Source organism: Haliotis asinina, chromosome 5 (genome assembly GCF_037392515.1).
Source record: "Haliotis asinina isolate JCU_RB_2024 chromosome 5, JCU_Hal_asi_v2, whole genome shotgun sequence".
Lineage (NCBI taxonomy): Eukaryota > Metazoa > Mollusca > Gastropoda > Lepetellida > Haliotidae > Haliotis > Haliotis asinina.
In genome coordinates this window covers 70,543,329-70,570,032 of record NC_090284.1, presented here as the reverse complement: position 1 = coordinate 70,570,032, position 26,704 = coordinate 70,543,329, and the positions used below count along the sequence as shown (strand labels likewise).

Here is a 26,704-nt window from a genome sequence, read left to right as displayed (position 1 = left end):
CACCCCCTGGACCAACCCTCGGCTGCCGCACGATACCACCATGCGTCCCAAGGAGGGATAGGCCTGCCGACATGCGAACTGGTGAAGGCAACCAACAACAACAACAACAGTCAGTCGGAGAGACCAGCCACGGGAACCAAGCAGGGAAACGAGAAGTGGTCATATTGTGCGGCTAGTCGGGGTGTCGGTCAATTGACATCCGACTTCTGAATGTGTGTAAGTGACAGAAGGGGTCTCCACATCGGGAACAATGGCCGCTTGGTCCCGGTGTGCTTCCTGCCACATGTTTACCACTGTGTGTACCATTTCGACCATCATTCGACCAAACAGTTAAAAAGTATAGCTGCTGCTGTCTTCATCTAAACCGCCGATTCTTGTCTTCCCTCCGTCTCTTGTCCACCATCCTGAACTACCACCCGAGAGCAACCCCAACGAACGTTCTTGGACAAAAACATGATTATTGACTCACAGGGTTGTTGGTGGAAAAGGGTAGAAATAACTTGGCTTTTGTCCTGTGTTGGTCATTTTGGTGTGTACAAAGAAATGTTGCGTTGTGGGATTTTGTCTGGGTGGGATTTTGTCCGGGTGGGATTTTGTCCATCACTCGATCTGCCATATGAAGTTATGATTGACTCTTTACCACAACAGTCACTAACAAAAAATGTGTTAACTAACGAATTTCGCTGTCAACTAAGACAGTTACATGTGTACATGTGAGGAGACTTCTCGAACCAGTACATGTTTTACAACGTACACTAATCCGTGGTCCATCTTAGTAAACCTTAGTAATAAATTAGAGGACTTTATAATCTATACATAAACTAATGGTTCAGGAAATGAATTGTTCTAATTCACTAAGTAATATTTACTGATCTTACATGTCCAGTTTAAATACGATACGTTTGCCTAAACTAAAGCTCTGTCACTTTGCCAGTTACGAAGCTTGTATAGTTAAGGCAGTACTGACAGAACATCATCACAAACTGACAATAAGGGAATGAACAGGCGACATAATGGACATCGACCAAAAGGGTGACTGGTTCCCAGTTCACCCCGCCGAGACCCGTGAAGGTCCCGGGGTAGAATAGGCCTTCAGCAACCCATGCTTGCCACAAAAGGCGACTCAGCTTGTCGTAAGAGGCGACTAACGGGATCGGGTGGTCAGGCTGGCTGACTTGGTTGACGCATGTCATCGGTTCCCAATTGCGCAGATCGATGCTCATGTTGTTGATCACTGGATTGTCTGGTCCAGACTCGATTATTTACAGACCGCCGCCATATAGCTGTAATATTGCTGAGTGCGGCGTGAAACTAAACTCACTCACTCACTCACCCCGCCGATCCTCAGTACAAAGGCAGGCGTACAGTTTTGTACATCATGATAATTTCGGTTAACAGAAGACACTATTGCATGGACAGAGCCACAAATGTTCGGGCCGTCATTCACCATGGCCAAAGCCGATGCCCATGTCATGTTTGTGCTTCATCCTATTACTCCATGCTGGTTAGGAGTACACCAATGTAAATCGTGTTATGGGACCGGGAAAGAAGAAGTACAGGTAGACTAACAGCTAGTCTCTGAAATGAACATATTTTACTGAAAAAAACGTTCATAGTGAAAAAAAATAATATAATGAAATGGAGCCCTGAGACTTTCTTCATTTTCAGCTATGGAAATCTAGACTTGCCACATTTTCTAGACTTGCATGGGCTTTCTCGGATATGTATACTTCAGGGTCTGTACGACAGACTAAAGTACAGGCAACTAAATGAAAGACTTGAGCTGTTCAAGACAGAATTTGTAACCGAGTCGAGATGTTTAATGGCGGGTGTTGATTTCAGCGTCTGATATGATGGAGTTTTTGGTTTGATGTACTGTGCTGTGTTATTTTTTGTATGTACATATGTGGTGTGCTGACGCTAAAAGAAGTCCTAACTGACAAAGAGACAGAGATATGTGGTGTAGAGTTTTCATACTGAATGTATCGTTTTGTTTATGAATTTGAAATAAAATAATGTGCAGATATCTCAGTTTTAGTCTAAATTACGTTTACATCTTTATGCGAGGGTCACAATTCTGCCTTACCGTGGACCAGAAGTCTGAGGTGGCCTCTCATTCTGCCTACATCTAAAAACAACACAAGTTGTGGTCTGTTGGTCACAAATGTGCAGGCACAAAGAGAAAGTGATAGATAATACTTGGCCCTACCTTCCCACAAGGAAAAGTGGAAGAGGACCTTGTTTTTACGCCTCCGCCATATATGACTGGGGACATATAGAGTTACCCTTCGTGTCCATCCTTACGTCCATACGTCCTTCCAAAACTGGCAATGTGCTCTATCCACTTCTCCAAAAAAAGGAACGCTCTGTAGAATTCAGTGAACTTATACATGGACATTGTTTGGACTCTGATGATAGTGAATTAGGGGATTATTTATTATCATTTATTTTTTTAATCATACATGATATTTATTTAGTAGAAATTAATCACTACAGCACACTACAGCACACTACAGCACACTCGGTGCAGGGAACCCTTCCTACACCTGGACACATTTTTTCTTGTTTGCTGACGGTTTTCTTATTGTTACATATCAAGTAAAATCCCTTGTCCCTAAACCGCCTCCAAACCCTTTATTCGTCTGGCTAATTAGTTATCTCTAGTAACTATCTTTATAAAAGTCCTGTGTGAAGGGTTCAGGTGTCGCCTGAACACATGCAGACAGACTGTGACTCACTGGAAATGTGACTTTGCCAACTAAGTGATTCTTCGAAACTCACTGCCACATAACCATGGTGCTATTGAAGATCCGAATACTCTGCGACGGAGTACCTTGAGGACCCGCGCCAGGACAGAAGTCACGATTCAACAGATCTTCGAAGATGAGATGAAAACTATGATCTTCAGTGAAGCTACCGCAACACCCTCCATTGGTAGCATTGATGCTGGTCGCTACCGACACCAAAGGAAGAATTTTCCTCATCCGCTACTGCTCCGTCTAGATCAGGGTGCCTTGGTTAAAACCGTCCACGAGAGAGCCGACATCCCCCTCGTTCATGATACACTCGTTTTACACTTCTGTGACTACTTCACGAATACCTGGGACGGACGATAATGTCTTATTCCCCGAGTCCATGTGGAACTAATATGGCAACTCCAGCCCACGCATCAACAATCACTTGGAGTGTTGGCACTTCAACTGAACAGATCCCTTGGCAAGTCTCACCCAAACCTGTTCGGGTTTATCAGCAAGCAGAAGGGATTGAATCAACAGACAGAAAGAAGGAGGAGGCACTTCGGTAAGGTCAGACAAAGCCTCAGTGTTTAGATGCCTCCGATCATGTCTTGAAAATCAAATTGTATGTTGATGCCATTTCTAAATTTGGAGTGGCCTGATTTTTCTCATTCTGCCTACATGGTAGAATGAGAGTAAACCAAATTGGCTATAGAAATGTCGTTACAGGCAACTGATTTTGAGGTCCAGTGAGCCAGTTTTCAGCTATCTATATTTGTGGCATGGTCGAGTCGGCCCTTGACGACGCATGTTGTAAAGTTCGACTTCTTGCCGCATCCCAGAGGTCCCTGATGGCACACTGTCCTGTACTCTCTTTTAGTTGATTCAGATACAGCAGTCTCTGTCCACCTCTGGCTTTCTTTCCTTGGACTCTACCTGACAGACATAGTTCTTCCAGCTGCCCCTTTCTGATAACGTGCCCTGTGAAGGCTATTTGTCTTCTGATGATAGTTTGGAGGAGCTCTCTTTTTTCACCAGTTCGATGGAGAACAGACTCGTTGGTCCCATACTCTGTGTATTGAATGCGAAGCATCCTCCTGTAGAGCCACATCTCCTTTGCAGCAAGATTCTTCGTTGTTGTTGTTGAAGACAATGTCCATGCCTCACATCCATATAACAAAACTGGCCAGATGAAACATTTGAGAAGCCTCACTTTCAGTGTCAAGGAGATTTTTGCTGTCTTTGAGTAGTGAGGACATCTTGGAGAAACTGTTCCTGGCTATCTGGATTCTGCGTCTGGTTTCTCTTTCGCATCTTCCATCAGATGTCAACAATGATCCAAGTAGTTGAAGGAGTTGACCTGTTCAAACGCGGCATTGTTGCACTTGAGGTTACACACAGGGGGCTGGGAGTTCTTGGAGACCACCATACAGAAAGTCTTCTTGCAATTGATTTCCAAACCTTCCTCTGTAGAGACTTCTGTTACAAGATCCAGTAACCTTAGAAGGCCTTCTTCACTGTCAACTATGAGTGCAGTGTCATCTGCATATCTGATGTTATTGATGAGCACACCATTGATGAGAATGCCGTCGTATGATTCTTTGAGGCGTCGGAGGATGTTTTCACTATACAAGTTAAAAAAGTCCGGACTCATAACACAGCCCTGACGAACACCACGATTGATTTCTGTCCACTCTCTCAATCCAAATGGAAGTTTGATAGCGCCTTTCTGGAGCTTGTGGAGATGACAAAAGATCCTTTAGTCTTTGTCATCTATGCCGACCCTTTTGAGCATTTGGAAGAGACGTTTGTGGTGGACCCGGTCCAAAGCTAGCTGAGGTTAAACCGTGTAGTTCGACTTTTGAGTTGAGGTACAAATCATTTGATGTTTTATGTTTTGAAAACGGTGTTGTTTTCTGGGATCAAAACACTGGTTTTCTACAAAGATTTGCTGATTTCAGGGCGTGACCAAAGACATGCCGAATTGTTGTGTTGCCGTCAATTGCTCATTGGGGTCGGGTGACGGTGTCGCTATGCACAGATTTCCACCGGACCCCTATTTTGTGCTTAAATTGGTTGTTAGTGTGTGCGAAGCGAGCTTTGTGGAAGCCTGTGGTATATACTAAATCGGATGGTTCGCCCCCAACCACGCTTCCAGTATAGAAAATGGAGTTCAAGTTTCATCGAGTTTATAAAATCAAGACTGCTTACTATACATTGCTGAACAAAAGGATTTTGTCTGAATATAACGCTTTCTTCCTCGGAAACGAGGTTGTGGTCGAACTGACAACATTATCGTAAGTAATATTATATTGACCTCCACCTCCCTTCCAAGAGTGAAATTGTTATGTTGTAAGCGATGTCATGCAAAATCCTATTGTCCATCAATAAAATACATATTTTACTACCAGTAGAAAGTAATTTTGCTTTTGTAAGTCGGTGAAAACAAACTTAAATAGCATTCATCTGACACTTTTGAAAATCGTGAAGTCAAATCCACTGGAATTAATGAGAATATGATTTGTTTTCATCAAAAATGGCTGTAGTTTGTTTGCAACCCACAGACATAAAAACTTGTCATGTGTTTAAGTATCACACCTGCCTAATTACATAATGTGGCAGAGACTGGACTCGGGTGCACGAGTCATAAATCAATTTATTTTGTTTATGGCATATAGCCTGATAGGTGTTAAGTTCAAATTGCATGTGGTCAATGATTGAAGCTGTCTATTGTATATTGTCTTTATCAGACAGGCAGGCAGACATACAGGTGTCAATAACCCAGACACTGAGCTTTCTCTGTGACAGAGACTGCTTACCACAAACAACAAGTTATTTTACGTAACGAGTAGATTATTTACTTGTTTGTGTACACAACCAAGATTAGACTACTGTTCACGACCTCATACTCCGAGCATACTGTTTCATACTGTTTCGAGCTCCGCGAACCTATTCACTGCGCATGCGTTATGGGTGCAGCGCAGCGCAGCACAGCACAGCTTCTGAAACCAGATTTCCCCCCAGCGCTGGGGGGAATTTAGTGAATCGTTTGAACTCCGATTTCGCGGGCTTTTTTTCATCGCGTTTTTTTCAACTTTATAGACTGAATTGGCACTTTTCATGATTTGCTTCGGTAAGTGCATACCTAAAGGTATCAGAATCTGCAAAGTTGTGTTTTATGTTGCATGTGACCTTAAATGATAGTAGATTGTGAGAACATATAGCTTTCATTTTTCACAACAGCTGTCGCGATTTCAGGTTTGTACAAACATGTACAGAAATAGTTTACCCCCTGAAATGTAGATGAATTCTGCATACACCCTCACATCTAAACCTAGTATTACGTCACGGAGACGCGCCGCTCTGATTTGTTGAAATTTCGTTTTCGTTTGAGAATTGTGCGCTGTTGTCAAAAAAGGTCGATTCAAAGTAATTAAAGATCGAAATGAGCAGTTTTAATGACGGAGTTTCATTTATAACGATCTCAGTGAGTGATTTATGCATTTTCACCCCCTAGAGAATATGTCATCTTCAACGAGTGCGACGTTTCGATACAAATTCTTGTACCGTTGACAAGCATTACTAGAACACTGGAACATGATTGGAGGGTATACATAATTTTGTCCGGTTACCATGAATGGGTTGTACGCCGCACCCAGCCATATTTGAGGTATACGGCGGCGGTCTGTAACTAAAGCAGTCTGGACCAGACAATCCACTGCTCAATAGCATAAGTATCGATCTGCAAAATGGGGAACCAAGTCAGCGAGTCTGACCAACAGATCCCGTAAGTCGCCTCTTACGACAAGCATGGGTTACTGAAGACCAGTATTCTAACCCGGACAGTTACGGGTATAATGTTAAACAAGGCAATGTCATCATTGCAATAATATGATGTAAATGTTGGCTATTAAACAGTTCATGACTTTCTTCTTGGACTGTCGACAACAACGAACAATCCGTCCAAATTACTTGTCGACAGTCCGGGGAAAGAGAGATCATGTTCCACATGGGTGACTTGACGCCCGTGTCAGTTAAATACACAGTGTGATATCAACAGTGCACTATATGTTTATTATACCCCCACTAAGTAACCCCATTAGTCAGAAGCCCCAATAGTGAGAACCCCTATTGTCAGAAGGATTAGTCACGGTTGACCAACTCCTTACCTACAGGAATAATGGAACATTCCTAATTAGGCTAGCGTAATTAGACATAAGCGTGTGTGTTTTAAATGAATTATTTCAAATTGAGAAGTATAAAGAGTGTGTTTATATAAGTATGCACATTTTCACCTTAAAAGCAACTGGGGGAGAAGTGAGAACCCCTATTGTCAGAAGGATTAACTACGACATCACTTAACTATCTCAGCTGATATCTTGTGTTGAGACATGTTATATATGTGCTGCAAAATGTCCATCATTAACCACAACCATGGCAGGTTTGAAGAGAGTGGAATATATTACATCCCAGAGAGGTTCTCTTCAAGTGTTGTTCGATAACTACCTGTTCAATAGGAACAAAACCACCACCACCACTGCCCACTGGAGATGTGTTGTCAAGACTTGCACAGGCAAGTGCACTACAGTAGGAGATTATGTAAGGAATTCCACAGAACACAATCACACGCCGCCGGACAGTACAAGACTGAAATTCGTCAGTTCCATGAGGAAGCGTGCTCGAGAGGAACCTACAACAGCCATGCCAGCCCTTTACCAAGACGAACTCCTGAAGTACCACCAAGAAGATGCATCCCACCTTCCTTCCTACTCCACTCTCGACAGTGCCTTGTACAGGCATAGGAGTCACACCATCCCGAGACTACCCCAGACCCTTGTGGACGTCATGAACTCAAGCCCTGATGTGCCAGCTGCTGTTGCCTTCCATCACTACATGGTCACGACATGGGTAGACGATGATGCTCTCTTCAAGCTTCCCATATGGAATCACCATGAAACCTTTGACCCGAGGACAAACAACTGCCTTGTCGCCTGAATGCCAGCCTCTCAAGTCGTCACCCAAACATCTACAGACTCATCGAGATCCTCAAGAAGATTGAGAAGGCTGACAAACTGAAGATCTCCCAGACTGACTTTGGTGCCGCTCCCTCGCCACGCAAGAGGGTCTACAGGGAGATTAACCATCGGCTCGGTCGCTTGAGCGATCAGTTGCAACAAGGCATTAAGACCTCCATACAGTATTTGGATGTTGTTGGGAAGCTTGTAAAACTTGGTTGAAGTGAACAGTAGACAGTGATGAGTGAATGAAATGATACAGTGATAGTGCTAAAATGACTCTTATTATTACTCTGACTTTTTCATTGTAAACAAATAAATGCGTGAATCAAAGTTGTGTTATGTTTTCTTGGTAATTAATTAATTACGATTATTTACTGACCGTCGCCATATAGCTGGAATATTGCTAAGTGCGACGTAAAACTAAACTCACTCACCCACTGATACAGAGGTATAGTATATAAGTGAAAAAAGTAATAACATATGAGAATAGTGATGATAAGTCCTTTTCGGTAACTGAATGTTCAGCCAAGATGAAGCAACTCTGACACGTGGTCTGTGTAGTTCAAGTCAGTAAGTTTGTCGGCAGGAAGGTCGGCCTTCATCCAAATGCAATGGACAGGTGCCATCTGTACATCCCCAGTATGTTTTCTGAGCTCTGCGTTTGTTGACCCTGTACTTGAATCCATTATGGTGAAGATTCTGACCTCCATTAGTGTTGTCAGTCAGTCAGTGTAACCCTCACCATAGCATTTGCCATATTGACAGCGATAACAACATTTTCCTGATCTATTACATATTCCAAAATGATACATGTTTTCAACAGGATTTCAAAAATCCTGCTACTCCCAATTTCACAACATATTTTCCGGGGCTTTTTTTGTTTTCCGGCATGTGAAACTCCAAAATGGTAATCCTTCCACTTGCATAACGTAAAATAATAGTTTGCTTGCAACCTTAATTCTCTTACAATTTTTTAAAAAGGTTAACTTAATTCAATTACTCCTGACTGACTAAGCAAACATTCTCTTTAACACCGCCACGATCTGTTGACCACGCTATGTCGACACTCCGGGTTTTACTCTGTCGACGATTAGCAATTTTCATTTGTCGACAGATCGGGCTGACACCATCTTCTTTTTGGGTCTACTGATTATTTTAGAGGTAACGCGGCACTTGACTGATGTGCATTCAGGTGTAAATTTGTATTGATAAGGGTGTTGGCGAAATGAGGACAGTCCCGTGTTGTGACAGCAGAACATTCACAATCGAGCACGACTGGGATGTTTATCTATGAAATCACGTCTTCTTGATGTTTCTTTGTACATACATCAGTGATTTTTTCGGATTAATCTCTGTATCTCCTTTAAGGGTCTCGCCAGGCATCTACTGCCGTTTCAGTTCTGCCACTTATGGGTAGATACAATCTTTATTAATGTGAAAATGCTACAGAGAGACAAGTTGGAAACTTGTGAGTTTTTAAAATATTGTACTTTGAACGGATTTTAGAAATTAACCTTGTTTTGGACGTTTGGCCACTGTTTGGAATCAGATGAACACATACAGTCTTGTATGACCTGCTTTTATGTCTGTGGGTTGCACACAAACTACATCCATTTTTTCTGACTGGATCTGATAGAAACTGGTGCAAACTCTTTTCAGTTTCTACGCCTGTTTTGTACTGGACGAATGACAGTTTCCAGCCACGCAGTAGTTCACCATCTCTACTGACACGATTTTTTATTGGATCGAAATTCAGAGAACGTGTATTTACAAAAGCTAACATCTCTATATACATTCTTTATGGATTTCAACTTCTTCTGGTGTATATAATTTTGTTAGACAACGGCATATGAATCCATACTGAAAAGACGCATCAAGTACAATAAAAGAAGTTGTTATCCATAAAGAATCTACTTCTAAAATGCCCATCAAACAGATCGTCTTTCTGTACACACAATGAGCCCTCAGCGTATCAGCAAATGAATCAGCCAATCGGAAGCCATCGTTACACTTGAGTGCACAGCCACCCGCTATGACTGGGTTCGGTCTGCCCAGGGCTTCGTTTCGAGAGAGTAAGTCCAAGTATAAAATATTGCACTTTTGAATCGCGATTGTACGCTTACAGTTTTGTTTATTTGGTTTTTCACAAGCAGCAATGTACATTTTATGTCATGAATAAGTGATAATTGTGTTTTTATTAAGTTTGATTGTTTGGTTGCATGTGACCTTTAAGCACTATGGTTAGAGATACGATCACTTTAAGAAATAGATACGCCCGTTGCACTAAAAACCCTAAGGGCAACCTTAACCTGGACTCCAACCTTAGCCGTAACCTTAGCCCCGTGGATGCCGATTTTGTCTTCAGGCGCACATTTTCGTAAGGTTTGGAAAGTGAACGTTTTGCGAGAATTGGGTGGTCCTGGATCTGTGTACGGCTATAACATTACACAGAAATATAGAATATTCAATTTCCTATCCGTTTGTATAAATATAACTGTGACTACCTCAAAGGTGTGAGAAATAGATACTGCTAAATGTTGTCCAAACCTTTTAAAAATCAGCAAGTTTCTACGTTTTTCATCGTGTACCAATAACTGCACTCTGCTACGCTTTTTTTAATTTGTCATCTTTATGAAAAGTGTGATCGAAGAAAATACAGCCTGATATCAGAACGTCATAAGTGTATATGAAATGGATTTATGTGCTAATGCACAACGTTATACACTCAATATTAAAAATGGCCCGCAATACACGTCAAAAATGGACTCTCTTCTATATTATCACGTTAAACGTCGACAGGGAGCTGGTGCACGTATAAAGATAAGGGGGCATAACTCCGCTATGCTTTACATCAGGTCAATGTGACTCAGATCACATGTAGAGAATTTGGACAGTATATTTTCGTTATGTTTTGTACAAAGTTCCCAATGTGAGCGGATGCCTTTGGGTAGTTTCACAGTTTATAAGGAAAAATACCAATGTACAACATGCGAAAGCGATTTGGATGGCAACATCCGATACTTAATTTAGTTCTTAGATTCCCACATTCTCCTGTTTGTGTAGGTGTATTTTGATTAATTTTGAATCACTATTAACGGAATAACTGACAATCTTCAAATGTAATGACATAACATAAGTGAAAATAATGCAACATTTTAGTTGACGTCATGGAATGTTTTGTGCGGAAAAAGACGACACTGCTTTGCTGATTACTATATCACCTAATTTCTACTGAATATGTCAAAGGTCTCGGCGTCTATGTCAGAATTCAATACACTTTAGACAAAACGAAAAACGAATGGTAACAAGCTCACCTGCCTGGCATCAATTTAGCGTAAATGAATATTCATTTAGGATATAAACATTTCTTCTTATGATTATGTTTGACAGTTTCGTACGAATTATCAAACGATTACATTGTATCTACTTTTAATTTGCTATTTCTTGCTGCGATACTCTTCTCCTGAATATTCTAAGCGTATTGAGCCATGGTAAGCAATGGTTAGACGGCTGTCGGAAAATTTCCGAAAATGCTATGCAGTGTAAACTCGGATTTTTTCTTTGTTTGAAACGCGCAGTCTTTCGTTTCGTTTTATCTAGACAGTCGGTATTGGTGACAAAGACCATTTGTAATTTAATTCTATGATCTATGGGGAATTCAATGGTACATTTGTCGCAGCAGACTATGAAGTATACGTGATGTAATAGGCGTCTAAATATCCGCCTTCTCGAAACGTGACTTTGTCAACACTATCCAGTAGAGCGGCAAGCGCACTTCGAAAGCGCGTTCGTGTACGCGTATTTTCGAAAACATCCCAGCCACTTCTGGGTTCATCGGCGACGTTTAAGAATTATCATATATTATTGGTTACATGCAAACCTGATGTCAGTGATCATTAATATGCTATTTTTGGAATTCCAATTTCTGTTCACACTCTGCCTCCTCAAGCATCTCTCAGTCTCGTTGTAGAAAATAAACGCAGCCGCCATATTCACTTCCCAACCTTAGAGACGCTAAGGTTGGATCGGACCAACCTTAGTTATCATCCTTAAGTTAAGGTTAACCTTAGTTAAGGTTGTTTCGTGCAACGGGAGGCTAAGCTTAGTAAAGGTTGAAATCTTAGGTATAAGGTTAACCTTAAGAACACAGGTCGACATTGGTACCTGCTGGATGCCTCCATGTAATGGTGATCGAAAAGAACAGTCAGTGGTTAATAGACACGTTTATCACCCAATTTCGCTTGTGTGAGATCAGACGATATCTCCTAAGAGATGTCGTTTTGGCAGTAGATTTTATACAATGCCATAATGCTATGACGTCATGAAGTTGATGACGTCACAATGCTATGACACTGCTGCATTGCACATCTAATGGCAGTAGTGTGTTCAAAGATGTACGTTTTTCATTAAAAACTAATAAAGAATGAGCTTGGATGATAGAACAGAATCTCACCCTCGTGTCTTCTGGTATAAATCATTTCAACACTCGTCGATAAGGTAAATACCTTTATTGTTGATATATTTGATATCAGTAGACACTTGGGTTAGATTCTCCATTTATATTAATAGTCAAAACAGTTATTGCAATCAGATGTTATTTTACGGTGAATTAAATTCAACTAGACTAAAATGTTATGTTGTAATAGCAAATTAAATACCATATATTCTTATAATGTTATGCAAAATTCATCTTATTCAAATGCTGATTTTAAGTTTCCATTGTTATCAAGTGTCGAGCGTATCGTATCATTTGCTTTTTAGAATCTTACTTGTTTCAAATACCATGTTGCTATAAACTCTGGTTAAGGGGATCAAACCAACAGGACGTTGTTAAAGATTCCGCTAATCTTATACACCATCTGTCAGTGATGACCTGCACATTATATTTGTTGTCCAGCATTATATGCCATCAGACATCATTCTGGCTGGGCAGGGTGTGGGGTGGGAGGAGAGACAGAGAGAGAGAGAGAGAGGAAAGAATCAGTGAATCGTTTGAACTCAGATTTCGCGGGCTTTTTCCATCCATCATTTTAAACTTTATAGGTTGAATTGACATTTTTGGTGATTTGTTTCGCTGAGAGCACACCGAAAGTTATTACTCGCCCGTTGAAGATACTGTAGTGTAATATTTTTACGGCAATATCGCACTAGTGTAATACTGCTTGACGTATGACGTCACAATGCTAATGCCGATGTCGCAAGTTTACTAGACCCTGCTTGACTCGCGGAAAGCGGACTGTCCTCACACTGTAGGGAATTTCGCGTCAACTTCTGTCAATTTATGTTTCCGAGTATTAACAGAATACCAAACTCGCTTCCGTGAAAATATCATTTTTATCAAACTCGTTAAAGATTTAGTATCAAACTCTTTCGCTCGTTTGATACCGAATCATTAACTCGTTTAATGGAAATGGTATTACACGGAAGGTCGTTTAGTATCCTCTATGTATCAGAATCAGCAAAGTTGTGTTACACGTTCTACGTGACCTATAAATCACACTGTATAGCATGGTTAAAAAATTTGCCACATCAGCCAAGTGAAAAATTGACATGTAATAGCTCATTGTTACTGGGAAAGATTTGTTACCACACGTCAAAGCCTAATTTGAGTCAATTCAAGATGTGCTCCTTTCATATTGTTTTGACAATGCGTGAAAGAATCAAGGTATTGCAGATCATTCATGACTGTATAATCAGAGTTATTGACTGGTGGAGACAAAACCCGTCAGCTAATATAAATAATAGTAGCCAGCAATAACTTTATTGCATTTATAAATTGGTTGAAACTGGACCCTATTTCAGTGTGTCACATATCACCTGGTACAGAAGCGCGCCTACACGATTTACATGCATTTACCATAAATGTGGTTGTGGAGACCGGGAGACAGACATTAATCGAAAGTGTGAGTGCTAGTTCTGTTCATCAGTACTTCACATATGTACACTTCAACAACAATTTATCGTGACCATAGAGCTCAAACTTTTGAAAATACCACTGTATCTTTGCAGTGAAAATATTTTCATACGTGCAATGAATTGTGAAAACCATTCACAGCTCTTCCCACAAAGACTTGGACAGCGAATGGAGTACCTGACGAAGGGAGGTAATCCGATCTCATTCCACATTTCTTCATTGTTTGATGATCGGTCGCTCTGTGAAACTTTATGAATTGTATCACATCTGGAAAGCATGTGTAATACTCTGTACACCTAAGAATGATATGAACCAGTGAAGTACAGACAGGGCCACTTTGTCAGAGTCCACGCACTAGTCCTATGGGGAATTTTGAAAATGTTTCTTTACATGTTCAGAGTGCACAAAGCTGCAAGTGGTCTTCATGTACATTTACATAGATCAAGTGCCAAGTAGAAATCAGCAATGTGTTCACACATGGAGTCATAAAACAGCCCCCAGCAAAATCTTACAGCAACCTCAGTCTAGCATATTATTCAGAACTCACTTTGTGTGCGAAGTGATGAAGCACCCTGGTATATATGTTCATGTTGTGCACATGCATATCCACAATGATTCAAATCATAACACCACAAAAAGTTAGAGAATTTATTACATATGTAGATTCAGTGATTTGGAATGCAGTGTCCTAACACTACAGAATGCAATCTGAAAAGACAGGTCATCACAATATCATGAAATGCTGCTTACATGTGCACTAGATAATCAGGAGGTAGGTAATTTATTTAGGATGGTGGAAATAACACAGGTCAATTCAATGTGATAGGAACTCTAATGTTACATACTCAGTAAAAGCATATAGTTTAAGTATATATTGTTCTGGACAATGTCAAAAGGAACTTACATGTCAGTTTTTAACTCTGAAAGATTTTAGCACTTTGGTCCATAACAAAGACAAACAGAATGTTAACACATTTGCAATTCTTCAATTGGACACGACTCAAAGCATTCCGCAGTTGGAAATTGTACATTTCTTGGCTGTCTTGCCAGACTGGGAGCCCGTAGCTTCAAGAGCTCTGACAACATCCATGCCACTTACAACTTCACCGAAGACTACATGTTTTCCATCTAACCTGAAATAAGAATCAAACATTCAAAATGCATCTGATAATGAGCAATGCATTCCCCTTGAAACATTTTGGTTGGTGAATATTGTTCTAAGACATCATGGTGGTTTGGATGTTTAAAAGTATATTCTTGGACTGGTTCACCCAAAAAAAACCTTTGAGGGTATATTGAAAGTTGCACTTTGCATCTCAAACTGAAAACTCAGGTAGATTTATACGTTAAGAACTGCTACACATACAAAATGTCTACTGGTTGAAGTCAAGACGAATATCACTTTTTATTCATTTGTCCATATTGCAAAAACAAGCATAGAACTGTTTTCACTTGAATAATATTACAAACAAGAGACATCAGAAGATGACAATCCCCCCAGCCCCCACATATTTGAAAGGACAAATCATCTGACAGTTACTTGATGTTTTCTTACATAAAGTTTGAATCGTTTCCATGAAGTCATGAAAAATATAAATGCCATATATCTGTAAACAGCAAAAGGCACCACTTCAAGATCTGTCAAAAAATATGAAATAGTTTTCCAGTTGTGCTCTGGAAACAAAGCCTATCCCTCCATTTTGAGACTAGGTCAAACTTGTTTCTGTGGAAACCAGAAAAAATAAAACTGCCAAAACATTGTAAATAGCAAAAGGCACCACCTTGTGCTCTGCTTCAAATATCTGATACGTTTTGCTGGAAGATATTGAACAATTTTCGAGTTGTGCTCCGGAAATAAAGCCCATCCGTCCATTCTGAGACCAAGTCAGAATCGTTTCCATTGAAAATGGGAAAATGATAAATTACAAAAATCTGTAAAACTAGCAAAAGGCACCATGTTGGGGTCTGCCATATATATCTACCAAGTTTTGCTGACAGACATTAGGATAACTTTTTGAGATGTGCTCCGGAAATGAAACACACCTCACTTCTGAGATTATGTCCAAAACTTTTCCATGGAAACCAAGAAAAACGTAAATCACAAAAACTTGTAAATAGCAAAAGGCACCATTTCAGGTTCTGATAGATATATGTACCAAATTTTGCAGAAAAATATTGAACGTTTTTGAGTTCTGCTCCGGAAACGAAGCCCATCCCACCATTAGACTAATACCAAAATGTAGTGAGGCAAACAATTAAATGGTTATGATGAAGCTTCTTATCAGCCATCAGAATACAGTACTAATAGAAAGATGGAAGATGGTTCAGTTAGGGTTTAGAGGTGAAAGCATGATACAATGTTCTCGTGTCAGTTAACTTACCAGGATGTCTTGGCTGTGCAAATGAAGAACTGAGATCCATTTGTGTTGGGTCCAGCATTAGCCATAGACAAAATACCTGAAATACAAACACCGCCACCAGTTAATATCTCATTGCTTGACAAGTGTAACCATCTGCTATTCTGGACTGAAAGGGATGCAGGAAAAGTATTGTACATTCTTAATACATACTTTCCTTACTACTGGAACATGTCAATATGTGCATACGATTTCAATGATAAAATTGCCATGTCCTCAAATGCAAGACCAAGAAATTCCAAAACAATAAGCATAAAACATGAGCATCTAATGAAGAATAAAAACAAACATTTCATACCATAAGCATGAACACCATTATTGAAACTTGTAACTGTATCCCATTATTACACTACTTTTTGTATTTCATTGGGTAATTAATTCCCCAAATCCTTGCCCAAACTGATCCCTGCTAGTGAACAATGGTGCTTACTTTTCTTTTTCTTATAAGACAGCATTGTGAACGTAACTTGAGTAAGCTGAATTTGTCCCCACCAAGAAGCAAATGACGGATTGGCTACATTTCCCACTTCTTGATGGTTGACATAAATCTTCAATAATTCTTCCACTCAGCTGTATTTCTGAATTGTGTACATTGAAGGCAGAGGGAACAATGAACTCATAAAAACAACAGAACAGGGCACTCAAGCCATCACTGCCAATTCATCCCTATCTGCTATGTATAGCTTGGCTTCACCCTACATGGTATGTATTGTATACCCCGGCTTCCTCCTATCATTGCATTACTGCCCACCCCATCTGCTATGTATAACTACCTAGTATTACTCAGGCTTCCTCCCAAATTGTTACTGCATTATTACCTTCCCCATCTGCTACATATACCTTGTTCCGCCTCTTCAACATTGCCTCCTCGCCTTGTTACTGTATTACCTATCCCATTGTTATTGTTAATCCCTTTGATACATCCCTTTATGTGGTCTAAACCCTGTTGCATGTTAAAAGCTGGCTTTTACTCTTGCTTGAAAACAGTGTAAGAAGCTATATCGAAATGTGGCATCACAGAAATAAAGAAGTTGTTATCCATAAAGTACTATACTTTCCCTCAACTTCTGAAACGCCAATCAAACAGATCGCTTGTACAGGGGTACATGAAATGAGGCCTATACGACCACCAAAGGCAGGCTTGACCTTTAACAATCAGAATTTTCAGCTAGCCAAGCCTGCATTATATAACATGTTCCATAAATCTGAGTTGATTCATTTTTTAAAACATATTTTTCAAATTGAGCTTTCCACCCTCGTGTCGTATAATTCATAAGTAATGAAACCTTGTGGTGTATTTCTCTTGGACTTGGGTTCATTAACTAATTCTACACCACAGGAAGAAAACAAGCAAAATCATTACGAGTCCCCAGACACTGTATGTTCAGTCACATCAAAATGACATTTTCTGAACCTTACTAAGAAGTAATCCTTCTGTCAAATCTTACTTTTCAACTTCAAATTACCACATTTTATTTACAGGATTAGAATTAAACCATTTTTCGCAATGTTGTTCACCTCACATGAAAAAAATTACTGTCAGATACATGCTTCAGCAACTGGTCAACAAAACAATCTCTATCCAATAAAATTGCTTCATACAAGTGTGAATATACTCTTGACAAGGGTACAGAGTTACTTGTGTTCTGAGGTTTAGAACAATACCCAGCATTAAGAAATTCGCCTCTTATGCTAGCCATACGAAGTTTAACAAGACACAATCATCAATGTACCCTACATTACCTCCAATTTCAGTCGAAGTCAAACGTTGCCATGTTAAATGCCAAAAATATTCTATTCTGAATTCCAAGTGAGTGAGTGAGTGAGTTTAGTTTTACGTCGCACTTAGCAATATTACAGCTATATGGCGACGGTCTGTAAATAATCGAGTCTGGACCAGACAATCCAGTGATCAACAACATGAGCATCGATCTGCGCAATTGGAACCGATGACATGTCAACCAAGTCAGCTAGTCTGACCACCCGATCCCGTTAGTCGCCTCTTACGACAAGCATAGTCACCTTTTATGGCAAGCATGGGTTGCTGAAGGCCTATTCTACCCTGGGACCTTCACGGGTCCTGAATTCCAAACTTATCAAAAGGGACCAGTACACCACTAGACTAATCTGTGTGTCAAGTTTGGTGAAGAAATATTCAACGGTTTTAGAGTTCTGCTCCAGAAAGATAAATGTGCACAGACTGACGGGATGCATTTTAATACCCCCCACAAAACAAGTTGCAAGGGATAAAAGCCGAGTTATTTTCCACTGTTGTGTCATGTTTCAGAGCAGAAACCCAGTTTGTTACTTGATCAACATTAAAAGTAGTATTTGGACTTTTTTTGTGTCCCTGTGGACGCACTACTCTATTTCACTGGGTCCTTTGTCAATTTGTGTGTATACGATGCAGGAGTTTAAGGAAATTGTCAATGATAACACTTGTTTGTAAGACCTGACCAGATGCTTGAACTGAAGAGAGCTGTCAACAGCTCTTGTCTCTGTTCACCTGATCATGGTAATGATTACACAGCCTGTGTAACTGGTCAACACCGTAAGTATTAAGATCTGCATGATTGTCTGGGTACCTGCTTGGGTTGAGTTTTGTCAAAACACTCTAGAATATCAAGCTCATCTCTTGGAACACTTGTTAAGTACACATTTCTAATGTGGTTAAACCTATTTCTCATTGGTTGATTGTCAACAACAGCAACACATTTGTAGGTTTTTTCCTGTCCAGGTACTGGCACATTGCCAAGCTCCGTCAGTACCCCATCCACCTTATTAGATCCATTCCCCATTGCTCTTATTGTAGCTTTGCTTGAGGACTCAGTGTTTCAAAGCTGACAAATTTACTGTGTCCTTCTGGAAAGTTAACCTCAGTACTCCAATCACCGAGAGAAGATCAGTAAGTAATGCTGTTGTCAACACAGACTGTTACCCTATAAACTTCAATAATCCATCAGCTTTTCTCCCCCTCAAGGTACAAAATAGCATCATGTGACTGAAAGACAATCCTTACAGCTGCTTCAACTGATAGCCACCGCACAGAAGTAGGCCCACTGATTTGTTTTGCTTCAACATGTAGAAGCGTTAATAGTTCATGGAGCTTGTCGTATCTAACAGATGAATGAGCATAGAACTTGTACAACCTGTGTATCATGGAGTGATGTTGGCAATAGTCAATATATCTCACTGCCTGTGAGACAGCCAAATTTAGGTGATGTCCGACACAATGCACTTGAACCAAACGCCCATTTCTTGCTTTGGGTTTTGCACCTAGACCATCTGTTCCCAGGCCATAGAGACGTGAAACATTTGCATCAGAGATTCTTTTCTGTGTGAGAAAATTAACGAGTGCAGTTTCTATCGCTCCCGTCGTTGCATTAGTGATACATTCATTTCCTGGAAAGGTAACCTGTGCCTCACAATTCACAACAAATTTGACATAGATAGGAAGTTTCTTCTCTACAGTAATGACACAGTAATTTCATCCAGCATTAACCCAAAATATTCACTTTGATTTTTTTTTTCTAGTACCGATCCGATGCACTCTTCAAACTCCATGACCACTTGCGGCCTTTTGTAGAAGTGGTCACTCACATTTGATACCATTCAACACTTACAAATGCATGAAATCTGTAAAAACGTCAGCAGCGATATCACGTTTTGCCATGAGATAAACAGCTGAGCTGTTTAACACAAGACTGAATTTTCTCACTTTACGCATCATGTTGAAGATTTGCCACATTTCAGCATGCGATTTCAAGCTGAGAATGAAGTTCTAATTTCATTATGCGATCAATGCGAGAATTTGATTCCTGATGGCGAATTTACGTAGAGTTTTGATAACTACTACAACCCTCATCACTGGTAAATGGGTTAGAAACGTTGCCTCTAAGGCATATATCACACTGCATGCCATCATAATCTGCCTTTCGTAACCACGCGTATCGAGCAAATCACTCATTTTTCAAAGTTCTGTTTTTTTCTTAACTTTACTTGAAGATGGTCCCATCTTATCAGAATCCATTTACTTGCAGTTGCACTGATACTGGTCTCAGCACTTCCTCCAAAGAACTTTCTCAATTCACCTTGCTTAGATTTTGCCATTATGCCTAACCAAAATCATCAATTGAAAATCCGCTGACAGCCGTCATGAATGAGATTTCTTTGCTATTTTTAGACTAATGTCTCCTGCCCATGCACTGCTTACGTCAATGCCAAGGTGACAGGTTAGTGCATGCTCAGTAAGCATTCGATAAAACTTGCTTTGGAATTTCCTGTCAAAATGAAAGTTGATGTTTATAAAACATGTCGCTAGCAAATCGGTTTCATTATTCTGTTTGTGAAAATAAACGAGTCTAACTGCATATCTCTTTCGATTGACATGATAATGGTAACTATATTTTTCTGCGTCCCAGGGGACACACTTTCATTTTTTTCTTGCGTCCTTTGAGATTTTTTTAAAGCGTAAAGGACACAGGATTTTGCATCACATAAATCCCTGAAATGCCATATATCTGTAATCAGCAAAGTCACAACTTCAAGATCTGTCTCCCACATCTGCAGAAGATACGAAATGGTTTTTGAGGTGTGCTCTTGGAATGAAGCCCATCTCTCCATTTTGAGACCAAGTCCGAAGCGCTTCCATGGAAACCAAGAAAATAATGCATCACAAAAACCTTTAAAAACCAAAAGGCACCACTTCGGGGTCTGCCACACATATCTGCAAAGTTTTACCCACAGATAAGTTTTTGAGTTCTGCTCTGGAAATGAAACACCTCTCACTTTTCAGACTAAGTGTTAAACATTTCCATGGAAACCAAGAAAATAATAAATCACAAGATCCTGTACATAGCAAAAGGCACCACGTTAGGTTCCAACTGATATATCTACCAAGTTCTGTAGAAAAATACTGAATGGTTTTTAAGTTCTGCTCCGGAAATGAAGCACATCCCTCCATTTTGAGACTCTCCAAAACGTTTCCATGGAAACCGAGAAAATAGTAAATCACACAAACCTGTAAATACCAAAAGGCACCACGTTGGGGTCTGTCACATATATCTAACAAGTTACACTGACAGATATTGAGAAGTTTTTGAGTTCTGATCCGAAAACGAAACACCTCTCACTCGGGACAAAGTCTGAATCCTTTCCATGGAAACCGAGAAACTAAGAAATAACAAAAACCTGTAACTAGCAAAATGCACCATTGCAGCTTCTGATTGGTATATCTCCCAAGTTTTGCAACAAAATACTGAACGGATTTTGAGTTCTGCTCCGGAAACGAAGCCCATTTGTCCATTTTGAGACTAAGTCCGAAACATTTCCATGGAAACCGAGAAAACAGTAAATCACAAAAACCTGTAAATAGCAAAAAGCCACCACTTTGGGGTCTTCCACAATTATCTACCAAGTTTTGCAGAAAAATATTGAACGGTTTTTTAGTTCTGCTCCGGAAACAAAGCCTGCCCCATCACCAGACTAACACCAAAATGTTCCATGGAAAAACAAAAAAAATAAAAATGCCAAAACTCTGTAAATAGCAAAAGGCACAACTATAGGTTGAGATCAATATATCTATCAAGTTTGGTTTAAAAATATTGAACGGTTTCTGAGTTATGCTCCGGAAATAAAATGAATACGGGCGGACGGACAGACAAGGCGTCGACTTTACCTCCCTTCCCCCCCCACACACACACACCCTGCGTTACATGCCGGTGGGATAGAAAGTTGCCGTGACCTTGAAAATTGACAGAAAGTCATCAAAATTAGAATTATAGTCAAGCCTTTACATGCTAGATTCCAGCGGACTAACATCTAGTCTGGAAAATATGTGATTCCACGATGCCATTTAGAAAGTGGTCAAATGCAACATGTCATATTTGGGATTTCACTTTCTTAGTAAAGTACAAATTCTAGTACTTTTTTCGGTTGAGTCCCATCCGGGGTGCAGGTTCGAATCCCGGATGGGACTCAACCGAAAAAAGTACTAGAATTTGTACTTTACTAAGAAAGTGAAATGGAAAATATGTGTTTTACAGAAACAACAGTTTCATGATCTTCACATAATGACACTCTTCCTTTCAAGGCTTGTTATATCTATAATGCTTTCGAAATGTTCAATTTAGTACCCTGTTGCTTGTAGTTACCAGTTCAATTCTGATGGAACCAACATCGAATCCTTGCCCTATGCGCAGTAAGTCTTCGCCATGAAACAATCTTTTTCATATTCTTAACTTTTTAAGGAAACCAATTCACATACACGACACAATGTAGTTTATGCCATTAGCATAGGCTCATTCATGAGTGGCAAAGGACAAGGTGCATAGGAATTAAACATTGCAAGTTACTAGCCTTAAGCCTCCGAAGGTTCTTGCCCCTAGTCACTGTGGGCCATTAATACTATAGCTGAAGAAATTCAGCAACAATTCATCACAGCAATGTTGCTGTAAGCTGTTACACTAACCTTCCTTCGCGTGCTTCTTTATGAAGTTCTCATCTTCAAACTTGTTTCCATAAATGCTTTTGCCTCCAGTTCCATCACCGCGAGTGAAGTCACCACCTTGGATCATGAATCCTGGGATGATCCGATGAAATGTACAACCACTGTATCCAAACCCTTTCTCTCCAGTACACAAGGCCCGGAAGTTTTCTAAAATCAAACCAAAAACATGTATTTATGTGTACATACCCTTTGTATTGCTAAATTTTTTTCAAACACTATCGGATAATTGTCTGAGGTACTTTCATTCTAACAAGAATAACATTCCTATTTATTTGCTACTTTCATGGCCAAAGAAAGCACATGAGCACAGAACTTAGTATTGATATCACTTCCTGTGGAAACATCTGAGGTTTGCCTGTCGAATTTTGACATGTCAAACAGTCCAACAGATAGCAATGCAAAACTACTATGCCATGAATGATATAGGAGGTGCGGATTTCAAGGTTTTACCTGGGTGAGGTTGTACAAGGTTATATTGCACCAAGTTTAAAATAATTCCCATACACTAGCATGAACTTAGTCTTACTCTCAGTGCAAAGATTGTTTTGTACAACTGCACCATGACTGGCAAACATTCTGAATATTCAGAGTTTAATATTATTTTATATAGAAAAAGTGTGTGGATAAGGTTACAATTCTTACCAACTGTCTTGGGAACAGTATCTTGATAGAGCTGAAAAACAGACACATTATACATCAATGGCATTTCCATACAAATAAACCTAAACACCAAATTATACACTGTCCTCTGTTCTCATGATCCAGTCTCAACGGCATTCACTGATTGGCAGTGTTCTGTTAATGTCTGCTCGGTGCCTAGTATTACAGGATTAATACTTGCTGGGCACAGCACTTCAGTTAAGAAACTGTATATCCCATTTCATCTGATTTGGGTTAACGATTTCCACCTGTAACCCCCTACTTTACTCAATGATTGTGTGCCTAAAAACAGGCCTTGGTTTCCATAAAACAAACCCTAAACTTACCCCTAATCCCTTGAAATAATTCTAAAATATATAATACATCTCAAGTTAGGATGCAAATCTCCACTATCACATTCTTTGGTTTTACATTAATTTCAGACTCACTGTGCACATGTGCAGAGCGTGTAAAAATATCTACTGGTCAATTCCGCTTTGGACGTACATTTACCAATAGTGTAAACTCTCGCTAAAGAAAACGAAAAATCAAACCAAATACATAGTTTTGTGTCTATTACAACTTATTTTTATACCTGTATGTATAAAAGACCGTGAATAGAGAAAGAAATAGCTTGATTTATGTCAATAAGTTCTTGTATAAACACATCTCGCCACCACCATTCTTCCCGCACACACCCTTCACACAACTATCAAAACACACATTTCTGATGCAGCTGCAACAAAAATAGCACATCAATACCTGAAAAGCATTTATAAATTGATATACTTAGTCAGCTATGAACAGCTGTCATTCGTAAATAATTATTATTTAATCACTTTGTTTTGAGTGTATTTACACTATCGGTATGCGTACGTCCAAAGCGGAATTGACCGGTAGATATTTTTACACGCTCTGCACATGCGCACAGCGAGTCTCAATGTAAAACCAACGAATGCACAATGTCAAAAATGTGGAGCTGTAAAAGGATATGCCATCCAAACCCTAATCCCTCAATAGTTTTGCTCAAGCATTTTTCTACACAAAGTAAATGAAAATTAGCATAATCTCACATGAACCCAGAAAACTATAATTTTGGCAAGTATTTATTCTCATATGAAAAATATCAGCAACAGTTCTATTACTACCTCCATTGAAAACCACAGATACCAACTGGCATCCATACGTGTACCTAAATATACCTTCACTAAACTTAGACAAGGCTTGATAACAATGACCATATTTCAGTGTTGGAATATTACACTGTTGAAGTGGGAAATTTCCTATGTAGAGAGAGGGGGTACGGACAGAACTTTCCAATATACAAAAATGGCACCGTGGTAAAGAACTGAAAAGTGACCACCATTTCAGTGGAGAAAGTTAAATCTTTCCATCACGACAATGACTGTAAACTGTGGTAACCCTCATGACCTGTTTCTGCAGTCAGTAACTTAATTCGGAATGAGTTGCCCGCCCCTGGGCTACCTTCACTACAGAAAACGTGTTTCAGTATTAGAGCAAACAAAGAATTACACTTACAGGTAACAGGTAAACATGGCTAAATGATTACAAAATAAGGTGTCTAATATTTACTACACTCGTCTAAAAAATGTCACAAAGTGAATATCGATAAGCGCGACTTCATAACCTGAAATATAACTATGTCTCCGATGCGACATGACCGTTATAGTGTGACTGTAATCACTGCATCCGAATTCGGAAAACCTACTAATACAAAATGAAGTATTGACATTTTCCACCAAGCTTTTAAGCTTCTTGTGAGTCGTTAGTGCCTGAAACTCGAATAAAGCAATAAATTAGGCGTGCCACTAATTAATACATCAATCACGTGCTGTCTGCGTTCGTGACAAGGAGTAAATCCTTCGGCCATGCAACTGCTTTTCTCATCTGACATAACCCGTATCTACCAATCTAGAAAATATAGGCATTCCTCTCAGATTGGGTTTGAGATCTATAATAGCTACCCTCATTTCATAGTGGTTCTTAGGACGAGAATCTGTGTTGAAAACGATTAAATTACAATCAGCGAAAAATGGAGGAAATGCTTATACCGGCAACGATGAATCACGTACTAGAGTTATTGATTCTAGGCTCTCACAACATTTCGACATATATCTGGGCAAATACCTCAAAGCAGATACGTCCAGCTGGACTGCCGCCGATGGTAATATCAAAGAAGACTTGTGGGTTCGGCATGATTCGACCTCGGTCCTTGCAACACTACGTCAATGTTTGATGGCGGGTAATGAAAGAGACTGAAAACCCACGTGCGGATGCCGACGCTATCTATGTCTATATTTAGATTCCCTGTGCTGGCAAATCACAACCGGAAGTTAGCGCAAACAATATAGTTCGCTATCTTGTGTCTATTTATTCAAGATCCGTAAAAGCTCTGTAAGTAATTAACGCACAAGTGTCTTATACATAGTGAGATCTTCATGAAGAAATCATCAAATAATGACAAACCTTTTCTTTCAATTACGTTTTTAACTCCCGCCAAATGACAAGGGACGCCCTGTTTCCGTAAATGTGACCCCTGTACATGATTCAACTCATCTGTTGAAAACTGGTTGGCCGACTTGATCGCGCGTGGAGCATTGCCATTGCACAACGATAATTTATGGTGATATGAAACTTGAAGAGGTTCTGCAACATTCTATGACGCAGTGTTGTACATGAATGATTGTGAACACTGGTAGCCTAAACCTGGGACGAGACGGACCATCCAGCTGAACATCGGAGGAATTTTTGACATATTAAACAGGAAAAATAACTTTCAGTAAAACTTGTTTGAGTGGCATTGAGACGTTTTGAACAACGAGAGTTCAATGGCTATATACCACTTAATTCTTTATTACCATATGAGCGACGTTTCGGTGTAGCTATTATTGTATCAACACCATAAGCAGTATGAAAATAAAAAAAAACACGCGGGGATGGCTTAAAAGTCAAGCCAAGAAAAGTGGGACCGGGTCGGGCCGTCGCATTGCACAATACTAAATCGAAATCTGCACATGTGGTCAGATAAACTTCCTGCCTTCACAAAGTACAGTTTGATTGAAAATGCATAGTTAACGATGAAAAAGCACACAACAACAATGACTACATACTGAGGTCCCCATTAGAAAATACACCGTCTGACTGATGTGTGTTTTCCTTGATCTGGATGTGGAAAGGTTGCTTCTTTGTCTTAGTGTGTTCGGAGTGACATCCTTGGGGCCTGGACAGATAGTCACAGTGTTCTGACTTCTTTTCGTCCCTTAAGAAAGATATTGGGGTTACCAAATTAAGCTTTATTGTCTCGTAATTGCTGAATCAGCACAGGATGTTAATGTTAAAGAGAAGTGGATATTGGCGAGGGTCAGTGGGAGAAGAGCACAACCTTTTGTAATATGTTATAAAGAATCAAACAAAGTATACAATCACACAAAAATTCTTATGTGTTTTCTTTC

At 39.8% G+C, this 26,704-nt stretch overlaps 3 protein-coding genes and 1 pseudogene across 3 annotated transcripts in view; 1 reads left to right on the top strand and 3 right to left on the bottom strand.

The window, feature by feature from the left end:
- Nucleotides 1-26,704, bottom strand: part of LOC137285181 (macrophage-expressed gene 1 protein-like) — a 198,697-nt gene that overhangs the window by 82,839 nt on the left and 89,154 nt on the right. The gene's annotated exons all lie outside the window — the stretch shown is intronic.
- On the bottom strand, nt 4,063-4,389 carry LOC137284015 (uncharacterized). Its single transcript, XM_067815677.1, has one exon. The coding sequence runs from the start codon at nt 4,387-4,389 to the stop codon at nt 4,063-4,065; it is 327 nt and encodes a 108-aa protein (XP_067671778.1).
- Nucleotides 7,170-7,972, top strand: LOC137284014 (uncharacterized; annotated as a pseudogene).
- Nucleotides 14,302-25,576, bottom strand: LOC137285179 (peptidyl-prolyl cis-trans isomerase A-like). The gene is made up of 5 exons (XM_067817420.1): nt 25,380-25,576; nt 23,235-23,265; nt 22,554-22,739; nt 16,049-16,124; nt 14,302-14,800 (listed from the first exon to the last, which is right to left on the bottom strand). The coding sequence occupies exons 1-5, from the start codon at nt 25,446-25,448 to the stop codon at nt 14,668-14,670; spliced, it is 495 nt and encodes a 164-aa protein (XP_067673521.1). The 5' UTR covers nt 25,449-25,576; the 3' UTR covers nt 14,302-14,667.